The sequence below is a fragment of the Squalius cephalus genome, assembly GCF_949319135.1.
Source record: "Squalius cephalus genome assembly, chromosome: 17".
NCBI classification, from domain to species: Eukaryota; Metazoa; Chordata; class Actinopteri; order Cypriniformes; family Leuciscidae; genus Squalius; species Squalius cephalus.
The window spans coordinates 13,666,353-13,693,863 of record NC_137138.1 but is presented as its reverse complement, the minus strand read 5'-3'; the positions used below and the strand labels follow the sequence as shown (position 1 = coordinate 13,693,863).

At 39.0% G+C, this 27,511-nt stretch overlaps 1 protein-coding gene across 6 annotated transcripts in view; it reads right to left on the bottom strand.

The window, feature by feature from the left end:
• Positions 1–396: 396 nt before the first annotated feature.
• The window catches only part of vav2 (vav 2 guanine nucleotide exchange factor), a 196,593-nt gene continuing 169,478 nt past the window's right edge, over positions 397–27,511 (bottom strand). Inside the window, exons 9-29 of one of the 6 annotated variants that reach the window (XM_079847736.1) lie at positions 22,568–22,667; positions 17,810–17,905; positions 16,776–16,844; positions 16,503–16,589; positions 15,094–15,179; positions 14,880–15,012; positions 14,490–14,504; positions 12,592–12,701; positions 12,406–12,507; positions 8,221–8,309; positions 8,077–8,090; positions 7,819–7,840; positions 7,390–7,517; positions 6,097–6,168; positions 5,898–5,959; positions 5,413–5,529; positions 4,558–4,645; positions 3,908–4,031; positions 2,354–2,440; positions 1,931–2,085; positions 397–1,685 (exon numbers count right to left, since the gene is read on the bottom strand). In XM_079847736.1, coding sequence (XP_079703862.1) covers positions 1,638–1,685; positions 1,931–2,085; positions 2,354–2,440; positions 3,908–4,031; positions 4,558–4,645; positions 5,413–5,529; positions 5,898–5,959; positions 6,097–6,168; positions 7,390–7,517; positions 7,819–7,840; positions 8,077–8,090; positions 8,221–8,309; positions 12,406–12,507; positions 12,592–12,701; positions 14,490–14,504; positions 14,880–15,012; positions 15,094–15,179; positions 16,503–16,589; positions 16,776–16,844; positions 17,810–17,905; positions 22,568–22,667 — 1,804 coding nt within the window. In that variant the 3' untranslated portion in view covers positions 397–1,637. The remainder of the gene's footprint in view (positions 1,686–1,930; positions 2,086–2,353; positions 2,441–3,907; positions 4,032–4,557; positions 4,646–5,412; positions 5,530–5,897; positions 5,960–6,096; positions 6,169–7,389; positions 7,518–7,818; positions 7,841–8,076; positions 8,091–8,220; positions 8,310–12,405; positions 12,508–12,591; positions 12,702–14,489; positions 14,505–14,879; positions 15,013–15,093; positions 15,180–16,502; positions 16,590–16,775; positions 16,845–17,809; positions 17,906–22,567; positions 22,668–27,511) is intronic. The other 5 variants (XM_079847737.1, XM_079847739.1, XM_079847738.1 and 2 more) reach the window with 5 other exon arrangements.

Here is a 27,511-nt window from a genome sequence, read left to right as displayed (position 1 = left end):
TGTATTCAAGCCTGGAGCATGGCTAAAATGTCCGATGCTTTATTAGAGTCCAGCACTCTCCCACCTCAATTTACGAGTTCGATTTATGATGGCCAGCAACAGCAAAAGGTTTTTCTCCAAGGACTGTTTGAGGGACACATCCATGCACTTACGGAGTTTACAGTATGTTCATTATCAGACTTTGAGGGCCCACTGATCATAGTGTCAAGGATTTTATACTCTTTTTTCCCCCTCCAGAGGTAAAAATAAGGACATTGATTTTTTTTTTTTTTTTTTTTTTTTTTTTTGTTAAATAATATTACATTTTAATGTCCTGGTCTGCAGTGTGGTGTCCTGTGTTAAAAGGTCTCTGGACAGATAAAGTGCACTTGATGGCTGAGGTTCTTCAGCAGTGGGTCTCCTCGTCCACAACAACAGCAAAAGAGAAAATTCTGCCCTAACTCAGGGGTTTCAATATGTAGGACTGTAGCACCAAGTGCCCACCAGTAAGGCAAGATACTGTAATGCGGCAGGCTGCAGACGAGAAACATGAAATGGCAATATGTATGTGCTTGTAGAAGGCGAAAAGAAAAAAAGAAAATCATAAAAACCTCTGGGTATTCATGAAAATCAGTGCACAGAACAGCATTAAATTTTCCCTTTTCAGTCCAAATCTGGACCACTAAGAACATGGAAATAAATGCTAATCACAGCTAACAGTGTTTAAGGAACCTCTTCCTGATACTCCATTGCACTTTTGCCATACTCTTGAAGGAAGAGGAAGACATGATGGTGGTTGTATTTTCACTGTAAAAGCAATTCCAGCCACGACTGAAAACTTTCGGTTAGCTTCCCCTTGTTCCAGTGAGATGATGAGCAGATCTGACAGCTGCTCATTTCAGTCCACGAATAGTTGAGTCTCTTTTATGGTCTTCTGGTTGAGCAGAGTCCAGCTGAATGGGCGGATAGGGTCGTGAGAGAGCACCACTACAGAACAGGGTGTTAATGCTGCAGCCATATAAACCAGACTCTGTTGGGAGTGAAGACGTGTATAAAAAGGCACCATATTTTTGGACAGGGTAGATGTACGAATTTGTATGTGCAAGATGAGTCTGAATCCATCTCTTTACCTCCACATCTAAAGGCATTACCATTTACTAAGGCAAATTCTCTCTGTAAAGAAATGCAAAGTGCATCTGCTCTGCTCTTCTATATTCTTTGCATTGGTGCTGTTGAACAAATGTTCAGCATTGCATTCTAATCATAGATATATCTCTTTAATAAATTATATTTATATATATATTTATTTATATGTCCCCACCCCCCATTATACCCCTGTGGCCGTCAGCACACGTTACAGGTATTACTGTACAAACTTAAAGCCATGCTTGTCCTTTGGCCACTTTTGTTCACAGTTTCCTCCTCCCGACACTGAGAACAAACAGACTCCGAGCAGTTTTCTTCACAGAGATCACACAGACATTCCGAGAAAGGGAAAAAGCATATTCGTACATGATGAAAAGAGACAAGTACAAATATTCATTGTAAAATATGTTTCCAGCGAAAAGACTTCCATTAGGTGTTGCCTTGGAAACCAAAGAGTCCTCTCAGAGGGCTGCGGATCAGAATGCAATTGGACGATTTGTGACTCCAAAGTTTCACTGCACCCCCTCCTCGTCGACGTACGTGGAGGGGAACCATCCAATCTGAATGGAAAACAGAGACAGAATCTGAGAATATACAACCTCAGACTCACATTGAGAATAAATGTTCAAATTTTGCTCAGTTTTTCATCATACAACAGTTAATTCAGGTCTTCTAATGTGATTGGCCAATGTATTCCAACTGGATGTTTTACAAACAACAAACTATTTTAGATTATAAAAGTTGCTTTAAAAATGGCCAACTGGCCAATTTTTCATTTGCTCATAACATTTGCTTGCTTTATTACCCTGCCATTGGCCTCTCCTTTCCACCAGCCTTGGTCTCCACCAATCTTGCTGTAGATCTTGACGATGTCTCCTTCTCGCAAGGACAGCTCTCTCATGTCTCGAGCAGCAAAGTTGTATCGTGCCACAGCTGTGCTGACTACCCGGGGCGTGAATACTGTCAACAACATCCGGAGATTAGTGCATGTAAAATGCTGAAGAGCGCCATTAAATGCTTATACAACAGATGAGTGGACAATTTGACATTGTGAGTTAGATGTAAATGAATGCTGTATTATTACAAGAATTTTATACATTTCTGAAGCCCTAACAAGAGGATGCTGAAAACACAACCAAGGGAGGGATGTGGATAAGCGACTGAAATTTAAGAGGAATTGGGGGAGGTGGCATGGAAGATGCAAAAGCATGCGCAAAAAGCGCAGTACCTGACCAGAAGGGAGCAGAGCTTTGAGAGGAGAAATTGAGGCCCTGAGGACTGAGGAAGGAGAAGTTGTAGGAAGCACAGGTGGCTGCTGAGACAGAATAGGGAGAGAGAGAGAGAGAGAGAGAGAGAGAGAGAGAGAGAGAGAGAGAGGGGGAGAGAGAGAGAGAGAGAGAAAACAAATAAATGAGGAAGGCACAGCAGAGTTGCACATCACAACAGGGTAAAGAAAGTTCAAGGACGTGGTTTCCTTACCAAACTAAGACAAGGTAACAGAGTCAGTAAGGTGTGTGTATGTTTGTATGCATGTGGAAAAAAGTAGCTAGAATTCTTACAGATACAGATGATCCAAAAATCAGTTACTCTGACATGTTGTTCCAATGCAATCTAAACTAATTTCTTAATCTATATACACTACACCTTTTAAAAGGCTCGAGTCATTATAATTTTTTTGAAATATATTGATTTGATACCTTTATTTAGCGAGAATACATTTATAATAAAGACTTTTACATTGTTACAAATAAAAATCTTAAAAAAAAATTGTATGATGGTTTCCACAAATATATTAAGTAGTTGATACATTGATACTAATATTAAATGTTTCTTGAGCAACAACTCAGCATATTAGAATGATTTTTGATGGATCATGTGACACTGAAGACTGGAGTTGGGGATATTTTGGGGATATTTTGGGAATATTTAATTTAATTTTATCAATCAATAAATTTCACTAGAAACAAACCTTGTTGTATTATTCTAATTTAATACTTTGAAGCTGCTTTGATACAATCTGTCTTGTGAAAAGCGCTATACAAATATACTTGACTTGACTTGACTTGGAGTAATGATGCTGAAAATTCAGAGGAATAAATTACATTTTAAAATATATTAAAATAGTAAATTGTAATATTTTACAATAATACTGTTTTAACTATTTTTTTTTTTATCAAATAATTGCAGCCTTGATGATGAAAAAGACTTCACTGTATTCACTGTATGGAAAAGAACACAGTGAACATTCTGTCCTTTTGTGTTCCATGGAAGGAAGTCATTGAGGTTTGAAACAAAATGAGGGTGAGTGAATGACAAAATTTTCATTTTTCCTTTAGGCAGCTTCCACATTCTCAGAAACAGGCACTGTCTTTACACACTTGCACTGATATCAGTGAATACTAGTTAAGCTTGGCTGGAAGGAGAACAAAGGCGCATAACTTATAATACATCCAATGAAGCATCTGTTTATTAGAACCTATTCAGCTCAGCCAGAGTGGGCGGCTCCTTAACAACCAAGCCTAAGATGACTGACAGTTGAAATACCAGAAGGCGGAGCATACAGAATGTGAGGGCGGGACCAGCTGGCAGGGTTTGTTTGTTCAGACTTCCAGAGTGTGTCCAAAGATTGTGGAAGGCTGCTGGCCAGATTGGTGGGGGCTCAATAATAAATGCGGGACAGAGAAAGCAAAAAAGCAGAAGAGTGAAAATAAAAAAAGAAGGGAGTAAGGGAGAAGAAGAAAGAGAGATAAAAAGACAGAGAATTATGGCAGTGAACGTTTACCTGGTGAGCGGGTATTGGTGCGAGAGGTTGAGCGTTCCCGGGATTTGTAAGGGTACCGTAATGTCGTGTCCAACAGCTTAAAGCTCTCTTTCAGTGAATGAATCTGATAATACTCCACAAGCTCCTGTACCAGAGAAACATATCTAAAGTTACAAACAGAAGTTTCAGAAAAGAAGCTGAGAAACTGCATTTCCAGAAGAAATACCAATATTTGCAATATTTTTTATTTTTATTTTTTTATTTAGGTAGGCTTAGATTAGGCTTTGGTTCTATGTAAATGAACCAGAGCCGTATTAGCATCACACATCTTGTTTTTTGGCAGCCATATATATATATATACTGTATCTTGTTGGATGAATAGAAAGTTCAAAAGAACTGTATTCGTTTGAAATATAAATATTTTGTAACACTATATGTCTGTGTCCATGGTGAATTATTTTTCTTCTTTTTAAAATAAATCTACTTACCCTTAAATGTTTGAATGCTAGTGTGTACAAGTATAGACACAAAAAGAAAATATCTGAAGTGAAACCTGGACTGAAATCTGTATGTTAAGTGCTTTGAGTGAATTAATTGTGTAAAACTGCAGAAAAAGTTTTTCAATGCAGTCTTCACCAAACAAGCATAAAAATGCAAGACATTTCTCTTACCAGAAGGCTTTCAAACTTCTTTGCCTCTGTAATGTGAATCCAGTTGTCTTTCTCAATAACTTTAATATGCTTCACTTCATCATTAAACCTGTTAAAAGGAGAGAAATGTTCCCATAATTCACGTAACTCACAGAACATTTCCCAATAATATTGCATATTATACTATATATGGAAGGCATATTTATTTAGTTGCGAATTTAACTTGTGCAAAATTGGAATATCGTATAAAACATTTGTGAATAATGTACTCTTTCCATCCCATGTGTTCAAGAGAACAAAATCGTCACTTCCTGGGAAATGGGCAAAAAAAAACAGTATATGTAATAAAAATAGAAGTTGCTGCAATCAGGAAGTCCACTGTGGCTCTTTTTTCCTACATCATAAATGACTTGTGTTTTAGAGCGTGCAGGCAAAACCCAATAAACGCTTTAATGTTATCTGGCGTTCGGATTCCTGGTGTTTGGACATGCAATCATGTGAGACGCTTCTGGGAGGGAAGTAAACCAAATCAATTTTTATGACAGACTTCGGCTCAGGCATTTCAGAATGATCAAAACAACATTAAAGATGATGTGCAATGAAATTGGTCCACTGGTTAGTCCAGTTATCCAATCACAACCACTGATGGGGCAAAGTTTTTTGTTGAGCATGTCTTCTTATTGGATAAAAAAATTATATTTTTGAGCGCATACGTTTTTCATGTGCATATTGGCGTTTCCATCCAGCGATTTTTTTGAGTGATATCCCAAAATGCGCATTAAAATAGGTGGATGGAAAATAGCTAATGACTGACAAAATACTAAAAGACGACGGACAGATTGTTCTATTGTGGACATGAATACATGTAATACTCACTTGATGCTGATTGCGAATCTCTCAGCCTCTGCTGTTCTCTCTCGGATCAGATAGGTGCCGCTGCTGTGAGACTTGAGCAGGTTGTCGGCCTGCTGCCGCTCCATGTTTCCTGCAAACCTGAAGCCCACAGGGAAAACACAACTCATTCACAAGCCCGTTCAATACCCTGTACATCATTACAGGAGCTCTCACAAAGGTCGTTACCTCATTAAAACACAATAAAGACCTAACATGCCTCACAATTAGCCTAAAGCTAATCAATCATCATCATTGATCCTTAATTCTAGTTATGACATATATAATTCCATGCAAATTGTACTGGATCAAAGGAGAGTAGCATAGCTGCAAAGACTTATTACTATAATTATATTATTAATATATGAGACTGTGAACAGTGATTATAAACAAAATAAATATTGTAGTATCTTGGTATTGTAAAGAGTAAAAATGGAAAAATCAATGTGTTCGCAAACAGGATGAAATACCAGGGATAAACGTAGTAATCTGTTTCTCTGGAGTACTGACGGCTGGAAAATGACTGGAAAGGCTGTAGAGAAGAAAACCATCAAAAAATTAATTAGTTCATTGTCTAATTCTAGTATACAGTACATATATTTAAGAGAAAGAAAAAATATTAGGAATAATTTAATCAAATGATTCGATTTTGTTTTTATGAATCTGTACCTTAGGGTCTAGACATGGTTTCACACTGGAACTGGGGAAGAAGCCAGTCTTTTGTGTTTGGATGAGCTTGCCCTTAAGAGAAAAATACAACGAATGACAGGTAAAGATGAATGAATTAAGGACTTTAAGCCCCCCAAAATAAGACAGCAGTTTATAGAACTCAAACTATATTAGGTATGACCAGGGTCCAAAATGAATGCCAATGGTGTGTGAACTGATTTTTTTTTTTACTGGCCATAAAAACACTACATGGACAAAAGTATTGGGACACCTGACCATTACACCATGGACTGTAATGGCATCACATTCTAAATACATAGACTTTAATATGGAGTTGGTCCACTTCCTTGTAGCTACAACAGCTTCCACTCTTCTGGGAAGGCTTTCCACAAGATTTTGGAGTGTTTCTTTGGAAATTTTTGCCCATTCATCTAGCACAGCATTTGTGAAGGTCAGGCACTGGTGTTGGACGAGAAGGCCTGGCTCGCAATCTCCGTTTCAGTTCATATCAAAGGTGTTCGATGGGGCTGAGGCTAAGCCAGTCAAGTTCTTCCACACCAAACTCATCCAACCATGTCTTTATGGACCTTGTGCACAGGGACACAGTCATGTTGGAATAGAAAAGAGCCTTCCCCACACTTTTCCCACAAAGTTGAAAGTACAGAAAAATGTCTTGGTATGCTGAAGCATTATATTTTCCCTTCACTGGAAGTAAGAGGCCTAGTCCAACCCCTGAAAAACAGCCCCATACCATTATCCCTCCACCACCAAACAATATAAACAATGCAGTCAGGCAGGTAACATTCTCCTGGCATTTGCCAAGCCCAGACCCACCCATCAGACACCATGCGCCTCAGCACAGTGACCCCGCTCTGTGACTTTGCGTGGTGTTCCGCTTCATGACTGAGTGGCTGCTGTTCCTAAATGCTTCAATAATTCAATAATACCACTTACAGTATGGCCCATTTTTTCACAAATGTTTGTAAATGCAGACTGCATGGCTAGGTGCTTCCATGTCCCTTAATACCTGTGTCACCTGTGACTTAACACCTGTGTCACCTGTGACTAGAAAATTGTATTTCTGATTTGGTTGTATCTCTAATATGATTCGTTTACATCAGAAAGGGACTGTTGTTTTTGTACCATTTAAAACAATACTATCATTCTTAAAATGGGCCAACTGAACTAAAGCTATTTTACTAGTATTTGGCACCTAGAAAAAGTGTAAAATCTGGACCATAGAACAGGTCATCACTGTAAACATGGCAAATGTTTCATTTTATAATATCATACCTCCCACCATGATGTGTCTGGATCTCCCTTCAAGAGCTCAATGACTTCTCCTGTCTGAAAGCATAGTGGAATCTTGCCTGGCAGGGCAGGGGTACCATTGTAATTTTTGATGGCCACCATCTTTGGACCTTAAGAACACAATGAAAAAAAAAAAATCTTATCAGAACTGCAAGAAGAACAAAGTACATGGACCCTTATATTTTATAATCTTAGAACACACCCATAGCCTATGTTTATTGCATGCATGTACTATACACTAGATGTCAGCAGAGAGCTGAAATATAATTTCTTTAGAGCATGTGTGCTGAATATGGTCCATTTCAGTTTAAGAGCCTGAAGCTGTGCGAAGTATCTAAATTTTTCATATTGACATAACTGCATTAGTACCTCAGGAGACAGAGAAAAATCACATTTTACTAATATTCTTACCTGATTGTGGAAGCCCTGGCTCCTGCAATAGACAGAAGGGAATTTATGATTTAATGCACTTCAAAGTTTAACATGGTTTTAATTTAAGCATATTAGGCATCGTTAAAGTGTTTTTCAAAATTGAGGAGAAACTTTAAGATTAAATAAAGTAGTGAAGTTTGGTAAAAGTCAGTAAGAGTGGATGATTAATGCATTAGACATTAGTGTGGAGTAATCTGAGAGATGGAAGTTTATTAGTTCAGGCCACTAAAAACTCACCGAATCATGGGGACCTGAAATAATAATGAGAGAGAGAGAGAAACCGAGAGAGAGAGAGCATGGTCAGTGGTTTGTTCTCTTTAATTAGGGCAGATGTAATGTACATGTGGTTCTTTAAGAAGCAGCTTTCTGTGAGAGACTTACTTATTTTGCAGATGGTAATGACCTCCAGACACTCCTTATGGACGCCGGTCCCACAGCGTGGACAGTAGTATCCCTGGTAGAAAATACCCCTAAAGAAAGAATGATAAAATAAAAGTGAGAGACACATACTGATGCTAAAGGGTCTGAAGGCAGCTAGGGCTCTGACAAACGAGAAATGTCAATATAATACGATAAAATGTCTTCATTTCGTGAGGTCCTACTGAAGATCAAACTCATCCAAACACAACTAGAATTTGTTTTGATTTTGAGTCATGCTCACCCATGCATAACTTAGAACCATGTTGCTAAGATGTTGTGAGTAGTTGCCAAGGCACTGCTAAGCAATTGCTAAGTTGTTCTAGATGGTTTCTAGGTTGTTGCTTACTGGCCCAAGTCAAAAGAGCCCACACTCAAGTCTCTACCAGATTCAAAATTGCTTTGTTTTTGTCCACATAAGAAACAATTACTGTCCTAATAAGAGTTTAGTCCATGCTGACCAAAGCCCTATTTGGAAGGGACTAGATTTCCCAGAGGACGTTAAAGAAATTCATGTTTCCTAAAACCCTATTCAGACAGTAATTCTTTCTCATGTGGATGTCTGTAATGATAAATTTGCATTACATCTCAGTGATAAAACTCATGCATTCGGATGTCGATTTATTCACGGTGAAGGAGTGAGTTTTGTGATCCTACGAACCTGGGAACACGCTGCTCACGTGGTCAGTCACATGATTGTCTACTCTGCTGTTAATAAAATGTGATGTGCTTTGAATAAAAATAGTATAATAATCATGTTTAATAGGAGATAGATATCATGTAAAAATAGGTAGATAGACGCGCTACATTTGCTTGCATTTTATCTCAAAATGATGCATGTCATTTTAAAAATGTGTAAATTAGCAGAAATAAGTTAATGCGGCCTCTTATTTACATGAAGTAAACAAAGCTAAATGTAGGGCTGTCAAACGATTAATCGCGATTAATCGCATCCAAAATAAAAGTTTGTTTTTACATAATATATGTGTGTGTACGGTGTATAATTATTTTCTATATATAAATACACACACATGCATGTATATATTTAAGAAATATTTGCATGTATATACTGTGTATATATATTTATATTATATATAATTTATATTATATATAAATATTTTATATATAAATAACACATTTTTCTTAAATATATATGCATGTGTGTGTATTTATATATAGAAAATAATTATACTCCATACACACACATATATTATGTAAACACAAACTTTTATTTTGGATGCGATTAATCGCGATTAATCGTTTGACAGCCCTAGCTAAATGTATATAATTGTATATAATATTTTAAAACTGTATTGCATGCATGTTCCTACCACAATAATGGCCCATTTAAAAATGTTTACATACTTTTCTTCTCTTTTTCCTTTTGCTCTTAACAGCTCCCACTCGCTGAGATGGAGCGGTGATGAAATATTGTTCTTGTAAATACTTTCCAGCATTTTAGTACTGAAAGAGTATGTCTTTAAAATGCATGCAAATTACAGTGAATCACAACAGATATCGTATGGTGCTCAGCGGTCAAAAAAGATTTAAACAGTGAATTTTGAATTGATCTCTTCTTGTAAACTCAGAGATGTGGATTCAGATGGCAATTCAATTACCACAGAACCTTGGTGTTTGTCAAAAAAACTGATACTTTTACGTAAGTGGTGGGAGAAAAAAAAAAGTCATTCTGGACTTGGACGGCAATAACATAACACACTAGCCCCTTTAAATGTTTCAAATATTTCTGAATATTTAGTAAATTACCTACCACCTTTTTTCGGCAAAATCTGCGACCTGGAAGGTCACAACATGCCTAACTTCAGGGTCTGAGTGTCAGCTGCATAATCGATAGAGATATGCTTCAGTCTATCTGTATATGTGTGGAAAATTACTATGTTTATCTATTTCTTAGCCAATCAGAAACTGCAACCTGATGCAAGGACCTAGCTTAGACCTTGGTGTAGGGTATAACTGCTGTGATCTTTGTAACTGTAAGCGGGGCGGCCTACAGACTCCTGTGTGAGTCTTGAAGCTGACATCTGCTGATGAAACTGCAAACTATCTTCAGTAAAACTTTTCTTCAATTTATTATAATTCTGACTCTGGGTCTTCTTTCAAACGTCTGGGTCCTTGGGTCCTAGACTGTATAACCCCTTACAATACAAATCGTGGAAACAGCTAAGACTGCCCAATTTAATATCAGTGTCAGCAGCTGCGGCTCATCTGTAAGGGCAGGTGGGGGAGAGCTTCACCAAAATAGTCATCCAAAACAGACCTCTATATAAACAAATATTTTTTAGATTTTCAAGACTATTTTAAGTCGTAAAGGGAGCAAGATACATTCAAATTTAACATATGGCTTCGGCAGGCATGTATTATCTTAAGGCGGGGTAGAGGGTGCCTGAGTCCTCCCCAGCTCTACAGCGTCCACAATTTTCCCAATGTAAATCTGTGGTGAAAAATGGAACTGCAGCGCACTCTAAATGAGAGCCATCAGGGCAAATTTCAGACTGCCCCACTTATTTGCCCGTTATGATACATAAACCTCACTCTAGACCAAGACAATATCAAATCTGCTTCAACTATGTGTATATTAATATGCATCATGTCAGTAACTAGTTGTCTGTTCTTCCTATGTGAAGTAGCATTTCAAATGAATGAAAGTGTAAATCCTTTAGTTTAAACATGCTCATATGAATAGCCTCTATATAATTCTGTTGTGTTTGTTTTATGTTTGTCCTGAGAGTAGATATGACATTCTTTCCCTAACCATAATTCATCTACAACTTGTTATATTCTAAAATTCTAATATTCTGAGGCTATAAATGTTATATACAGTAGTGTAGTATATAAGTGTTGTGTGTCAATCAACATTAGCGTGCCACCCTCAGGCTGATTAACGTAAACTCTGCCAAAAGTGTTCTGAAACTGTTAAGCGATTAGAATATAAAGCTAACAAAATGTTGATCATAAACCAGCGCTAAGACCCAGAATCTGCCCTTCCTATATTTACGGTCAGGAGCCGCTGCTGAGTGTCAGGAAAGACACTTGTCTTGATTTCTCTGCTCACATTTGTGAGTTTATAATAAACATCCACATCAACTCGTGTGAAGTTTATTTAATTAGGGTTTTTATAATAAATTAAAATTATATTAAATAATTAATTAATTAATTAAAAGACATATGCATCATGTGTTATGTGCGCAAATACAGCACATGAACTTCTGTAAAACCCACATCTAGCAAACATACACTCCCACCTCTGTAATAAACAGCGATGTTAGTCCCATCCGAATCTGTACATGAAATCACAGACATCAGGTAATACGAATTGCAACTCAAACGTTGTTTGGAAAACAAGTCCCATCTGAATAGGGCTTAAGTTGTTTTCTGAGAAAGTCTCTACTTGGCTTTGTGCTGACGCTTATATCATTGCTATAGCAAACGATGTAGATACACCAGATCAGAAACAGATCAGATGTATCACTTGATAGTACAGAAAAACAGTCCTACAGTAAATATCATATTTAAAAACCAAATGTGTCTGTAGCATCTAAAGTCTACGATGTTCTGGTCCTGACTTTAATGCAATTCTATGCTTTTTCCTGTGCAATTTTATCATCCGTGATGCCAAAGGCACACATTTCATTGCTTATGATTCAACAAGCTATACAATTTGAGGTATCCTTCATGTCCGTAGCGCAAACAGTGCCCCACATACTGAAATGTAATACTTAAAAGCTTGTTCAAATTCTAGGCATGAGCCATTGTAATAGTGACGCTTGGCTTTGGAAGCCAACTTGTGCATTAATACAGCCCCAACAATCACCCAACGTGACTCCATATGTCGGTACAACTAAGCGGCTACATTCAACACCCAAACAAAATTCAGGCCAGTTTGCACACAGATTGAAACATGGAGCTGATATAATTAGAAGCCAATGTGCACACTGATCTGCACTGCAGGGTGGCAAATTTAGGTCAGCGCAGTATGATTTCACACGAGTAAATACAGCCAATCAGTGAAGCAGCTCATGTAATAGAGGTCAAACCAGTAGCCTAGTAACATGGGTCGAAGCCCGTCTCAATTCACTGCGCCGCCTCTGTAATTCAGGGAGAATGGCGGTTGTGTGAGAGAGCCCTCACCTCAGCAGCATTTTACAGGCTCTGCAGTTGGTGTTCTTTTCAAACGTGTGCATTTGGAAGTTGTGCTGGTTGGCAGTGGCTCTTTCGGGTTTGATGTTTGACCTGTGTGAATAAATAATCGCACATGTGATACGGTGATCAAAGAGCAAAATCCTGTGTAATTTTGACACTGCTGTTCTAACATACATGGCCATTTCAAATTGCTCCATCCACTTGCGCTTGGTATCTTCTGTCTTGCAGAAGAACTGGAAGCCCTGTTTCCCCTGCAGATGGATCAGGTAGAAGCCATAGGACCACTATGGGTGGAAAGAAGATGGTTGATGGAGGGAGGGATGGTGGAGAGATATAGAGAGAATGCAGCAATGGATTGAAAATGTTTTCGGATTGTTCATATATCCGTCTGCAGGTTTTTTTTTTTTTTTAATTGTATCATTTTAATTGTCTATGTACACGTGTCTTTGGCTGTTCCATTGAATCTCATGCTACAAACACAGCTTTTTTAAAAGCCCAATTCGCTTGATGTTTTCTTTCTGTATTGACGAGTTTCTTATTGAAACAGGATGTTTGGGCGAGACATTTTTGCTTGTTTCCTTTTTTTGAAAATAGCCAAAAGCCTTTAGCTACATCATGCCGCAAACAATGATTTGCTGCTTACTGCATTAGTGGGACCCACATTCTCATTCTAGAAAAAAAATTTCTTTGGATAAAAATCTTTGTAATGCAGGATGAGTCATCAATTATTTTAAATGCATCTACACTACAGTTTGGGGACGGTAAGATTTTTGAATGTTTTTTAAAGAGGTCTCTTATACTCAGCAAGGCTACATTTATTTGATCAAAAATATATTTGAATTAGGGCTGTTGATTTAACGCATTAATTTAATAAATTAGTTATGCTGAAAAAAAATCTAATGTTAAAATTATTTAATGCATTTAATGCACCTGCTCCATCACAGACCTGCATAAGTCATCTTACATTTCATACAGTTGATAGGTGACGAACATGATGCAAAAACTCACTGCATGATGTGATATTGATTTTATACAACAGTTAAAAAATAAATAAATATTCTTTTTATATTGTGTAAATATTTTACACCCAATATTGTCTGCTTTTGCTCAATTATTTGCCAGCAAAAATATTACCTATAAAGCCAGAGCAGAACGGCTGTGTGTCTCCGAGCAACACAGTGTTTAATTTCTTTGGATTGAATGAATCCGTGTTTTTTTGGTACTTTTTGCATATTCTTTTAGGAGTACTGTGAATTTGGACATACTTCTTTTGTCACATACAGATTTTCGCCTACCGTATAGTAGGGAAGTATGTGATTTCACTTAATTCCTGAATGAATCAGCCGTTTGAACGAATCTAATGAATGACTCAATATCTTACTCATTTAGACATTTACTACCACCTTCTTGCAGTTTTAGTTTCTTATTTAGAGAATAATTTCATAAAAAATAATATAAATTCCATATTAATTAAAAAAAAACTATTATTACAGGTATAGTTTACCCAAAAAAGAAAATTCTGTCATAATTTACTCACCCCCATGTTGTATCAAATAAAATGTTTTTTTTTTCTTCCTAAAGCTCCTTTTTTAATGTCTATTTGATGCTTTTCTCAGAAAAATTTGATGTGCGATTACCAAAAAAAAAAAAAAAAAAATTAATCGTGTAATTAGGTAAAAAAAAAAAAAATCCCTTGACAGCCCTAATTTTAACATTTTAAAATGTAATTTAGCAAAACAGAATTTTCAGCACCATTACTCCAGTCTTCAGTGTCAAATGATCCTTCAGAAATCATTTTAATATGGTGATTTGATGCTGATTTCTTGCTATTATCATTGTTTAAAACGTGTTTTTTTCAGGATTCTTTAATGAATAGAAAGTTCAAAAGAACAGTAATTATTTGAATTCTGTAACAATGCAAAAATTGATTTGTAAAAACAGCTGATTCAATTCTGGCAGCATAAAGCTGCTGTGGATCGCTTGAGATGACAGGAAACAGATCACAACATCACAGAAGTAAAAGGCATAATCACAGCACCTCAATGCTTACAGAACATGAGCATTCAGCTTACCATTTTTCCACTCGACTGGTAGGCATGCAAAGAGATTGAAGGCGGAGAGGGAACGAGAGAAAGAGAGAGAGAGACACCCTGTTACACATGCATTCTCACATACATGCAAACATTCCTGATTGTTAGAATCATGGAGAATGCATCAACTTCTCTGAATTTACACACAAGCTTGAGCATTGAAGAGGGCACAGCATCATCTCTGATTGGTTGAAATTATGAGCATCATGCTTTAATGAACGCAATCCAGCTGTGCTATTCAACAAGCAAACGATAAGATCACCCCTTTGCAATTTTAACACACAAAACATTAAGATCACTGCCGTAATCAATTATGGCAGGTATATTTATTCTGAAACAGGCCCGATGGCTGGTTAATCAAAGGTCTCTCACCTTTTTCATGTCGCGGTTATTCATGGGGTCATCTGACATCTTGTAAAAGTGAAGTTCAATGATCTCTTTTAACTCATAGTTATAGCCTTTTCTCTTGCAAACAATCACAACTTTATCAAATAGGAAGATGTATCTAGGTAAAGAAAACACAGGAAAAAATTATTACAATCAGTTTTGTAGCATATGAAAACATATAATGAAGGTGCAGTCGTACCTGTCTTGTTTGGTCCGGTTAACTATAGAGCACACTTTAAGCTCTCCGTCTATCTTTGGCCTACCATACTCCTCTAGTTTCACCTGCTGTGAATTACACACACACACACACACACACACACACACACACACACGTACACACAATACATTTATATAGACATAAAGGCTTGAGGAATTTCAAACATTACTTTGTGACATACATCCAAGCACCATTTGTTCATGAATGGAATATTACAGGTTAAATGTAAGTTAAAGGCAATTAATTCAGTATCTTATTGCATCAGGTGGAATTGCAAAAGTAATGACAGATTTCTCAAATACTGCCCGCCTGCCAAACGGATAGTTCTAAAAACTTTTCACTAAAAAACTTTTCGTTTTGTAAGCATGTCAAAGGTTTTGGTTTAGAAACATTTTTGCATGTCAGTTTTGTTTTCAGATTATTTTTGTGAACCAGTCACTGATGAATGTAAAACATTTCTATCAGTCTGTTTAACCTAGAATGACAGTGCTTGTTCTTTCCATCTTTGTAAGTTTTCAAAATATGTTTAATGTAAAAAAAAATGAAGTCTTTGTTTGCAAAATATCCTGTATACATATACTGTATAAACATAAGAAGAGTATCTTAAGAGGTAAAGAGATAAAAGTTACTACAGTAATGCTACAGTTGCTGCTATATTAGGAGCTATTAAACGCATGGCAAAGCCCACAGTGAATTTCTTTTGTCTGTAAGTGTCATGCCTCATTGGCTCATTGATGTATAGCTGCAGGCGTCATCTGCAGCACAGACCCTCACATAAATAAACCAGAGCTGATACACTAACTCCTACATTAGCTACTGGGAGGGGATACACTGATTTCATTCCTTTTAAACAGTCCTAAACATGTTCTGTGCTTGTGGCCTGGAGGCTTTCAGGATTTATTTTACTGAACAGAAGTGGCAGATGGGGGGCAGGTGGAGGATTGTAAACAACTAAATGTTTGGGGATAAAGAGGAATTGGCCAGCATGCTGAAATGTGCATGACCTCAGACATCATAAGTCTTGTAAAGGACACACAATCAGGTCCAACCTGATTTTTGCAATCCTCCAAAAAATGCCTTTCAGCTACAAGTAAAGGCACTATGAATTAGCTTTAGGTCAATTACAAGATTCTGATACCAGCTGTGATGTTCTCAGTATCGATATTACCTCAACAGAACAGACAGTAGGTTGGCCATTGAATATGCATGATATATTAGCATAGCATTTAACTGGACAGAAATACACATGAAAAATATAATGCACAGGTAGATAAGGCCCATATTTTAATCAAGCAGGGTCATAAAATGAATTATTACTGGCCAAACTTTAATGTGGGCACTCTTTCTGCATTGATTATGCCAGTGTATCACACAACTTCATGAACACTTACTAGATTTTCTATTGAGCTCTGAAATTCACTTATTTTCTTCAGGGTTTCATTGTCTCTCTTCACCTCATTGATGTACATGGCCAGGTCCTTCGAAGACAGATAAATAGACAAAGGTAAAACACTCAGATAAAAACTCCCAAGCCACTCGTCCACCAAAATACATATATATATAAAAAAATCTTTAAGGGATAATTATATTATAAACCAACTCTTGACATCAAACACTGTATTGGGATATTAAGGTGTATATGAGGGTTTTAGCAGAGTTCACACCTGCATGGCTTCTAGTGCTTCTTTAAGCTGCTGCCTCTCTGGACGGTCCATAGAGTGGCTTACTAACTCCTGCAGAAACACAACACTATAATAAGTCACACATACACACTTGGTCTGTTTATGGTAAAAGGGATTAAACTCACAATGACACATCCAGGTGATATTTTACTATTTCTGTGTTTTTCCCACTAAATTACCTTTTATTATCAATGGAAAGCACGCTTTCTTTCTGCCTCTCACATACTGTACACGCACACTCACACACAGACGGAAACATAGACGTGCAAAGAAACTTGTAAATATGCATGATATACTGTATTATCATATCATTTAGCTGGAAAGAAATACACATAGAAGCACACAGAATCATTGTTGTCATTGCTGCCCAACAATTGTCGATAAAATTGTTTGCAAGGGATTGCACTGATTGCATTTTCCAATTAACGATGTATATACATGTAAATAATTGTATACATATTTATAATATAAAATTATTGAGGATGTCCTCAAAGGAAGGATGACTTCTTGTTAGATTTAGCAAACCATTTAGAAACAAACATGTGCCATCTCAAACACAACTCACACACATTAGCACTCCCTGGATTGGAGTGTATGAAATGGGGTACGGATAATATGATTTAAGCATGGCTGATTTAAACAGTGTCACTGTATCCACCACCCAGTGCTCACTTCCCTATATCCTGCCCTTCTGTCACGTCACACTCTCTGTATCCATTATTAATGTGTGTTGTGAATTAATGATGGTTTGTATCATGCAGGGCGTCCTGTTTTATACATGATCTCTATTAGCAGTGGCTGGGCAGAGTGGAGAGCCACATGGGTCTTGTTGGATGAGGTAAAACGATCTGAATGTTTTATAAGGTTTTGGGGTTCACAGGAGGTGCTGTGCAGCAGAGCAGCTTTCAAACCTCAAACCAGAATAAATGGAAGTTGAACAGGTTCCTTAATTTTTTTTAACTCTCTTAGTAAGAGATGAGCTCATAATATTGTTGATGATGAGTAGTGGGTCTCACCTTAAGCAGAAGGTGGTATTTAAGAACCCTCTGCATGGGGACAACCAGAAGATCCTGCAGTTTGAACTTTCCCTCCTGGACCTTCATGGTACACTCCTGTAAATGAGGATTATTGCAACAGATGAGCAGTTTTTAAAAGGAAACTCCAGGAAAAATATGGAACACACTAAAAAAAGTAGTAGTATTTTAAACTGACAATCACTGAAGACGGCCTTCAAGAATGTGGCATATTTTAGAGTAGAACAAAATTGTACAGTGAAAAATAATGTAAAGCAAGACTTTTATCGATTAGGATTTCATTGGATCATGGAAAAATCACTAAGCACCGGCCCCTTACGGTCCGGCCCTTAGTGGATCGGGCGGCAGTCGAAGGCGGGGGACGCAGAATCCCTGGACGCAGAATCTAGTTCTAGGGACATGGAAAGTCACCTCTCTGGCGGGGAAGGAGCCTGAGATTGTGCGTGAGGTTCAGAGATTCCGACTAGAGATAGTTGGGATCACCTCCATGCACGGCTTGGGCTCTGGAACCACACTCCTTGAGAGAGGATGGACTCTTGACCACTCTGGAGTTGCCCATGGTGAGAGGCGGCGGGCTGGTGTGGGTTTGCTAATAGCCCCCCAGCTCAGCCACCATGTGTTGGAGTTCACCCCGGTGAACGAAAGGGTCGCTTCCCTGCGCCTTCGGGTTGGGGATAGGTCTCTCACTGTCGTGTGCGCCTATGGGCCAAACGGCAGTGTAGAGTACCCAGCCTTCTTGGAGACTCTGGGAGGGGTGCTGGAAAGTGCTCCGACTGGAGACTCCGTCGTTGTACTGGGGGACTTCAACGCCCACGTGGGCAGTGACAGTGACACCTGGAGGGGCGTGATTGGGAGGAACGGCCCCCCTGATCTGAACCCGAGTGGTGTTCTGTTATTGGACTTCTGTGCTAGTTACAGCTTGTACATAACGAACACCATGTTCAAGCATAAGGGTGTCCATCAGTGCACATGGCACCAGGACACCCTAGGCCGGAGGTGCGGTTCTTTGTGGTTGTTTCATCTGACCTCCGGCCGTATGTCTTGGGACACTCGGGTGAAGAGAGGGGCGGAGCTGTCAACTGATCACCACCTGGTGGTGAGGTGGATCCGATGGCGGGGGAGGAAGCTGGACAGACTCGGCAGACCCAAACGTACTGTGAGGGTCTGTTGGGAACGTTTGGCCGAATCCCCTGTCAGAGAGATCTTCAACTTCCACCTCCGGCAGAGCTTCGACCAGATCCCAAGGGAATCTGGAGATATTGAGTCCGAGTGGACCATGTTCTCCACCTCCATTATCAAAGCGGCCACTCGGAGCTGTGGTCGTAAGGTCTCCGGTGCCTGTCGAGGCGGCAATCCCCGAACTCGGTGGTGGACACCGGAAGTAAGGGATGCTGTAAATCTGAAGGAGTCCTATCGGGCCTGGCTGGCTTGTGGGACTCCTGAGGCAGCTGACAGGCCAAGCGGACTGCAGCCCGGGTAGTTGTGGAGGCAAAAAATCGGGTTTGGGAGGAGTTCGGTGAGGCCATGGAGAAGGACTACCGGTCGGCCTCGAAGAGATTCTGGCAAACCGTCCGGCGCCTCAGGAGGGCGAAGCAGTGCCCTACCAACGCTGTTTACAGTGGAGGTGGGCGGCTGTTGACCTCTACTGGGGATGTCATCGGACGGTGGAAGGAATACTTTGAGGATCTCCTCAATCCCGCCGTCACGTCTTCCATTGAGGAAGCAGAGGCTCAGGTGAGACTCGTCCATCACCCGGGCTGAAGTCACCGAGGTAGTCAAGAAACTCCTCGGTGGCAAGGCACCGGGGGTGGACGAGATCCGCCCCCGAGTACCTCAAGTCTCTGGGTGTTGTGGGGCTGTCTTGGCTGACACGCCTCTGCAGCATCGCGTGGTGGTCGGGGACAGTACCTTTGGACTGGCAGACCGGGGAGGTGGTCACTCTTTTTAAGAAGGGGGACCGGAGGGTGTGCTCCAACTATAGGGGGATCACACTTCTCAGCCTCCCCGGGAAAGTCTATGCCAGGGTACTGGAGAGGAGAATACAGCCGATAGTAGAACCTCGGATTCAGGAGGAACAGTGTGGTTTTCGTCCCGGTCGTGGAACACTGGACCAGCTCTATACCCTCTCCAGGGTGCTGGAGGGTTCATGGGAGTTTGCCCAACCAATCCACATGTGCTTTGTGGATTTGGAGAAGGCATTCGACTGTGTCCCTCGCGGCATCTTGTGGAGGGTGCTCTGGGACTATGGGGTTCGGGGCCCTTTGCTAAGGGCTATCCGGTCCCTGTACGACCGGAGCAGGAGCTTGGTTCGCATTGCCGGCAGTAAGTCAGACTTGTTCCCAGTGCATGTTGGACTCTGGTAGGGCTGCCCTTTGTCGCCGGTTCTGTTCATAATTTTTATGGACAGAATTTCTAGGCGCAGCCAGGGGCCGGAGGGTGTCAGGTTTGGGGACCACACGATTTCATCTCTGCTCTTTGCGGATGATGTTGTCGTGCTGGCCCCATCAGACCAGGACCTTCAGCATGCACTGGAACGGTTTGCAGCCGAGTGTGAAGCGGCTGGGATGAGAATCAGCACCTCCAATTCTGAGGCCATGGTTCTCAGTCAGAAAAGGGTGGTTTGCCCGCTTCAGGTTGGTGGAGAGTTCCTGCCTCAAGTGGAGGAGTTCAAGTATCTTGGGGTCTTGTTCACGAGTGAGGGAAGGATGGAACGGGAGATTGACAGACGGATCGGTGCAGCTTCTGCAGTAATGTGGTCGGTGTACCGGTCTGTCGTGGTGAAGAAGGAGCTGAGCCGCAAGGCGAAGCTCTCGATTTACCGGTCAATCTACGTTCCTACTCTCACCTATGGTCATGAGCTGTGGGTCATGACTGAAAGGACAAGATCCCGGATACAGGCGACCGAAATGAGCTTTCTCCGCAGGGTGGCTGGGCGATCCCTTAGAGATAGGGTGAGAAGCTCGGTCACTCGGGAGGAGCTCAGAGTAGAGCCGCTGCTCCTCCACATCGAGAGGGGCCAGCTGAGGTGGCTCGGGCATATTTTCCGGATGCCTCCTGGATGCCTTCCCGGGAAGGTGTTCCGGGCATGTCCCACCGGGAGGAGACCCCGGGGAAGACCTAGGACACGTTGGAGGGACTATGTCTCCCGGCTGGCCTGGGAACGCCTCGGTGTCCCCCCGGAAGAGCTGGAGGAAGTGTCTAGGGAGAGGGAAGTCTGGGCATCCCTGCTTAGACTGCTGCCCCCGCGACCCGGTCCCGGATAAGCCAGCGGAAGATGGATGGATGGATGGAAAAAAGTTATTGGTTAAAAAAAAAATGTCCCCAAATTGTATTAATGGTTATGGTAATTTATTTCTTTGAAATAGTGTATACTATGGAAACCTGTTTTCACACAAAAAAATTAATAAAAAAAAAATGTGAATTTTATATCTCACACCTGCAACTTTACATTTTCATAAGTACAAATTTATATTTCACAATGTGACTTTACTTCATTTATTAAACGCAATTATCTTTTTTTCTACTCTGAGGTGGAAACAGGCTTCAACAGTAAATAATCATGCACAATAAGATCAGAAACAGTAATTTAACAAAAAAATTCATCTTTTCCTCTGCACTGTGTATTTGTTGTCTTCAGTTTATGCATTAATCTCTTCCATTTTTAATCTCCCTGTTCTCATGTGACAAGTAAGCAAGGAGGACAGACTACTTAAATGTCACGCTTGACTTTCAGAATGGCCAGAGGAAGAGATTCATCATCTCTATGACTATCAGTGACTCCACTTCCCTCCTGATGAAGGATCTCTGACTAATCCATTACAAGAGGCTCTCGTCTCTTTCCACGAGGTCTCGTAACTGCGCTCTGAATGGACTGTACTAGATTACAGAGCCCTACTTGTGTGTGAGATAACAGAACGATAATTATGTGAATTTGTCAACAAGTGTGTCCACAACTGTGGTTGCTGTGATTTCATCTGTAATCTTCTCTAATCCCGCCTGGAAATAATGGCTTCTCTCGCCAGTATTTATTTTTGAAGTCATTAAAGTAACCCACACTGCCTCAGACTGGCAGGCACAAAAACAGCCCTGTAGTCCTTCATCCTGAGCAGCATTAGCACAGAGTAAAATTAGTTCATGTCCCAAAACTGTCAACAGCAGTCTGCTGAGAGCGAACGCTGTGCAGGGGCTGACCACTGGAGCGGTTTCTGGGAGAAAGAGCTGCTAAAAGAGTCTCTTTGAGGCAGTGTCTCTGCCTCAGCACACTGCACTGGCTGATGATACATTTTAACTGAGAGAGTGAAACCTGCACGTTGTTTAGTAGATATTGAGCATGATTAATTTTTTTACTTAAAGTGATAGTTCACCCCAGAAAATGTAATTTTGTCATATTTATATATATATATATATATATGTATATGTATATATGTGTGTGTATATATATATATATATACATATATTAAATTATGACAAAATTAAATTTTCTGGAGTGAACTATAAGTAAAAAAAATGAATCATGCTCAATAGCTTATAGTATGTATATTTATATACACACACACACACACACATAGTAAATACACAGTATAGATGACACTGCATACATGAAAATCAAAATACCATTAAAATGTATAATATTAGACTGCTTTTACAAATTTCAAGCACTTCTACTGATTAATACTACAAATAACATCTGTGTAACATACAATATATCAACTGAGGAGTCTGATTATAGTAAGAGCCTACCTCTACTTTATACTTGACATCTTCCCGTGTGGCAATCAGCTCATCCAGTGTCTTCTGAGCATTCTCCATATGGCTGCAGTACTGGCCGTAGATGAGCAGTCTACAAAAGAAAGATCAAAAGACTGATGCCATAACCCTGCGATGACATCCAGGCCGTTTCTCAAAATGCTTTATTAAGCGTTCTTGTGTCCTTGTGTTTACTACATCATCAACCGTCAAAAAACAGTTCCAATACTCAAAAACGCAAGTACAGAGGATGCATGAAAGTACCCCGGATGTGTTCTTGATAGGATGCATTGAGTGCAGACTTGAGAGAATAGAACCCTTAAAAATCTCAAAAATCATTGTGGGCGGACAACGTACGGTGGCTTGTAAGCTTTAAACTTTTCTTGTTCTCACTTATGAGATTCCCGCTGAAAGCTTGCAAATACGTGACGGCTTGTGAAAGTAAACATTTGTCATTTTATTAGGTATAATTTTAATAAAGTTCTAATACCTGGAGAAAGCCTGTCATACTTTTTAATTGGCATATTTAAAAGAATCTTAACATTGACAAAGAGTCAATTATACATTAATTATACATATTAATTTACACAAATACTCATGTGAAATAAAAATATATAAAATAAAAACAACCATGTAATTAAATATTTTAATAGGTTATGACATATGTGATGTTATGTTTATTGTGCATTGGATGGTGCTGTCCCACTGCATTATTTGTGCTGAACGCTAAGTTGAGCAACACGATCACAGACATCTCAATTCTCACAAAGATGAGTTCTGTGTCCTTGTGTCCTTCAGAGTACGTTCTTTCAAGGTAGCCTGGCATGACCGGTCTCCACAAGAATGCATGTCAGTTCTTTGCAGTCTTAGAATTGAGAAACGGCCTCAATATCAGTCTCAACGTATTAATAAAACAGTTACATTATATGGGAAAACAACAGATAATTTGTGTATAAATAAATGAATTTGGGTTTTGAGCACCAATCTGTCATCGTGTCAGAATGATGACAGAATTTTCATCCATCTTTGGGTTAATTAAAATTTTTACTAGAATATTTGAAACCATTAAAAAGAAACAAAGTATATAATACAAGTGATAAACAGATAGTCAGCGTTACATAATTTCATAATGAAGCTACATCTGTTGTGCTCTCTTTATCAAATGAATCTGAGTAAAGCATTTTGATGGATTCTGGATTATGTACAAGTTAATTTGGGCCACTGAGAACATCAAGACACATGTGTTAGATTGCACAATGGACTCCTGATAGTGATCAACACATTCTGGAAGCAGCTCAAAGTAATCTAGCCTAGATGATGGCACCACGTGTGGCACAGATTTCTGCCTCTGAATTAAGTATAACACACACTGGCACAGTTGGCAAGCTCAAACCCTTGGATACTCTCGGCTTGCCTGACTCCAAATTGTGGTCTTGGTTAAGCCAGTTTCACTCTATAAAATATAATCATCGCTTAGTTATCCTTGATCAGAAGAATAATTTGCCTGTAATTCCATTTTCCCATAAATTGCCAGAATCACAAAAAAGAAAGATACAATCTGGAAAGATAAGTGGTCTGATCAAAGCAGATCTACATTTATAAATCCAAACTGGATTATCCACTAATGAGGGCAAAACTCATGTGGATGGGGTCGAATGAATCAATGGATGATGATCAACTAAAATTCAGTTCATTATGTGTGGTCTATTGAGGTTGTATAATCTTCTTGATGGTCTGCAATCCAGGACAGGCTCCAAGTCTCACCTCTATACATTGACGTGAGCCACCCACTACTGTAAGGAGTGCAAAGCTAACTGAAACTGTAGTCTTGAACTGAAAAGGGGCTTCCCTGCTGCTCTGTTCAATGTCTGGGCCTCCGTGCCCTTGGGCTAAGCAGGCCTGATTAAAGGCTAATCTGGAACAAGAGAGACGGCTTGGTTCCTCATGGAAATGGACTGATGGAGATTAATGGTGGCCTCGCTCAATTATGAGCTGAAAAGCATATTGAAAATGCGGGAGCAGGTGTCGGGAATTAGCTGTAATAACAGATGTCACAGACATAATTGAACATGAAGGTCTTCTTTACAAGGCAATTTCCAGATTAAATGTTTCAGGTGCCTCATAAAAAAGGACTGCAAGGGAGAAGTGCTCAATGTAGGACACTTAAAACAAAGCAAGAATAACGGAAAAAGGAATCTTCATTTAAGTCAAGAACAGGTTGCAATGCCTCAGTATTTATATATATTATCCTAGTATGTATATGTATATGTTTATGTATATACATACAGTATATATATACATACATACATACATACATATATATATACACACACACACTTACACAAATATTATATCAGGGTCGTGCAGTCCATATGAGCTGTGAATTCTCTGCATATCGAAGCCATTCATGGACTCGCTAAATATTAACACTATAAATTACTATAAATTCCCTTGTTTGAGGTGTACCATAAAGCTTACATGATAAAATTTTGGTAATACGCATGCAACTGTCCCTCATTTAATTATTTGCCAAACAATGATTCTTTTTTTTCAAATCTTCAAATCAAGCTACGGAAGGTTTCGGGAAAGAGATGCTTTTGCGCATATGCTCTGTTGTTGTGTCGTCATTATTGTCCTGCATTCTCATTGGTTTGCTGGCAAATGGGGGATTTCATGTGCAGGGAAAGCAGTCCATGAATCCCTCACCCAAGCGGAAAAACTTTAGGTCACTGCCAGATCTTGATCACCGAAACAAAACTACAACAAAATTACAAAACTAACTAGACTAAATCATAAAATATAAATATTTTGATAGTATTTTATTTTCTCCAAAGGGAAGTTCTTTTTTTTTTTTTTTTTTTTTACGAAAACTTATAAACTGTTAAAGGCCGACCTACTGTAAGTAGCTCTACTGTAACTATCTGAGGTTGTTAATCAATAGTCTATGCATTTTTTAAAGTCATCAATATGCATTATTTCAACTTATTTTTAAAAGAATACTTATAATTTTTATTAATAAAAAAAAAAACTTTGGGCATACATTTAAATTAACACATTAATACATTTTTATTTGCCGTTTCTGATTTAGATCTGAGTCTTTTAGTGTGCCCTAAGCTGATGCGTCAAAGGTGAAGTATGTAGTTTCTGTGACACTAGTGGCACCAATTGAATTACTAAAACACAGCATATTCTAAACTCAAACAGCACAATCACAGCTTTTACGGGTAATTGTGAAGGCATGTCTCAACAGGTATATGTAGGCTACTTTCGATAAAAGGTCCAACGCATTAGAAATATTTTTAGCTGTGTTGCTGTCATAAGAGTAATCAAGTGAGTAGCTAACACTCTGTGTTGAGCGAACACGGGAGTCTTCACTTATTAAACCCATACAACGTATCTTCAACATTTGCAACTTATACATGATCAGCCGCTTGTGTGCCACACTGCCTCCAGCAGGAGCCTAGATTTGCTACTCCTTTTTGTTTGGCTTTCACTTTAGGCGTGATGAAACGTATAGTGTTTTCCAACAAAATTATCTTAAAGCCCTGGAATGACTAGTCACACACTGTGAATGCCACAAATTTAGCCATTCTTCATCTAGGACGCAAATCTGCATTTCCTTTTACAAGTTAAAAAGTCCTAAATGACCGTAAAGAGTTGGGAGAATATGAGATATGTGTCAGATCCGCGTCATGTGCCTGCTCTAGTCTGTCATTAATGTAAATCAAAGAACAAAAGAAAAAGAGGCATCACTCACTGCTCTTTGCTGATTAACTTGCTTGCATAAAGATGAATCTATATTCAATTTATAGTTATACATATTTAGTTTATGTGAATATTGTTTTAAGTTCACTTAATGTAGAAACAACATAAAGATGGTATATTTTAAATATGTTTTTAATGGCATCTAAGTACTAATTTTTAATATTAGTACTATGTACTATGTACTAATACTAATACTAATAGTACTATTTACTATTAAGTACTATTTACTAAGTACTACAAATGAGGGTCAGTATCATCAATACAAGTACAATTTTTTGCCATTTAGCATTACAGAATAATTGAAAGCCATTAATTTTAACATTTAATAGGCTTTAAAAATATATAACTTTTAATTTAATTAGGAGATTCAGTAATAAAAAATAAGTTGAAAATGCATATTGATGACATTAACAAACGCATAGACTATCGATTAACAACCTCAGATAGTTACAGTAGAGCTACTTACAGTAGGTCGGCCTTTAACAGTTTATAAGTTTTCGTAAAAAACAAAAAAAAACAAAAAGAACTTCCCTTTGGAGAAAATAAAATACTAACAAAATAGTTTGACCTTTTTTTTTATTTTATTTAGTCTAGTTAGTTTTGTAATTTTGTTGTAGTTTTGTTTCGGTGATCAAGATCTGGCAGTGACCTAAAGTTTTTCCGCTTGGGTGAGGGATTCATGGACTGCTTTCCCTGCACATGAAATCCCCCATTTGCCAGCAAACCAATGAGAATGCAGGACAATAATGACGACACATAACAACAGAGCCACATAAAAGAATATGTTTTTGTTGGTAACCAAACTGCTTTGGTCTGTTATTATATCTAAATACCAATACAGATGCAGCTTTTATCTTAAATAGAATGCTTTAGTAACATTATACACTTCCGCTCAAAAGTTTGGGGTCAGTAAGAATTATTTTGGAAAGAAATTAAAGGGGTGGTATAATGTCCTTTTCACAAGATGTAAAATAAGTCTCTGATGTCCCCAGAGTGTGTATGTGAAGTTCTAGCTCAAAATTGTCACTTTTTGAGGGTTAGCAAACTCACCATTTTTGTGTGTGTCCCTTTAAATGCAAATGAGCTGCTGCTCCCGGCAAAGGGGGCGGAGCTTCAAGAGCTTGTGTGTGTGTGTGTGTGTGTGTTAGCAGCTCCGATTACCTCACACAGACA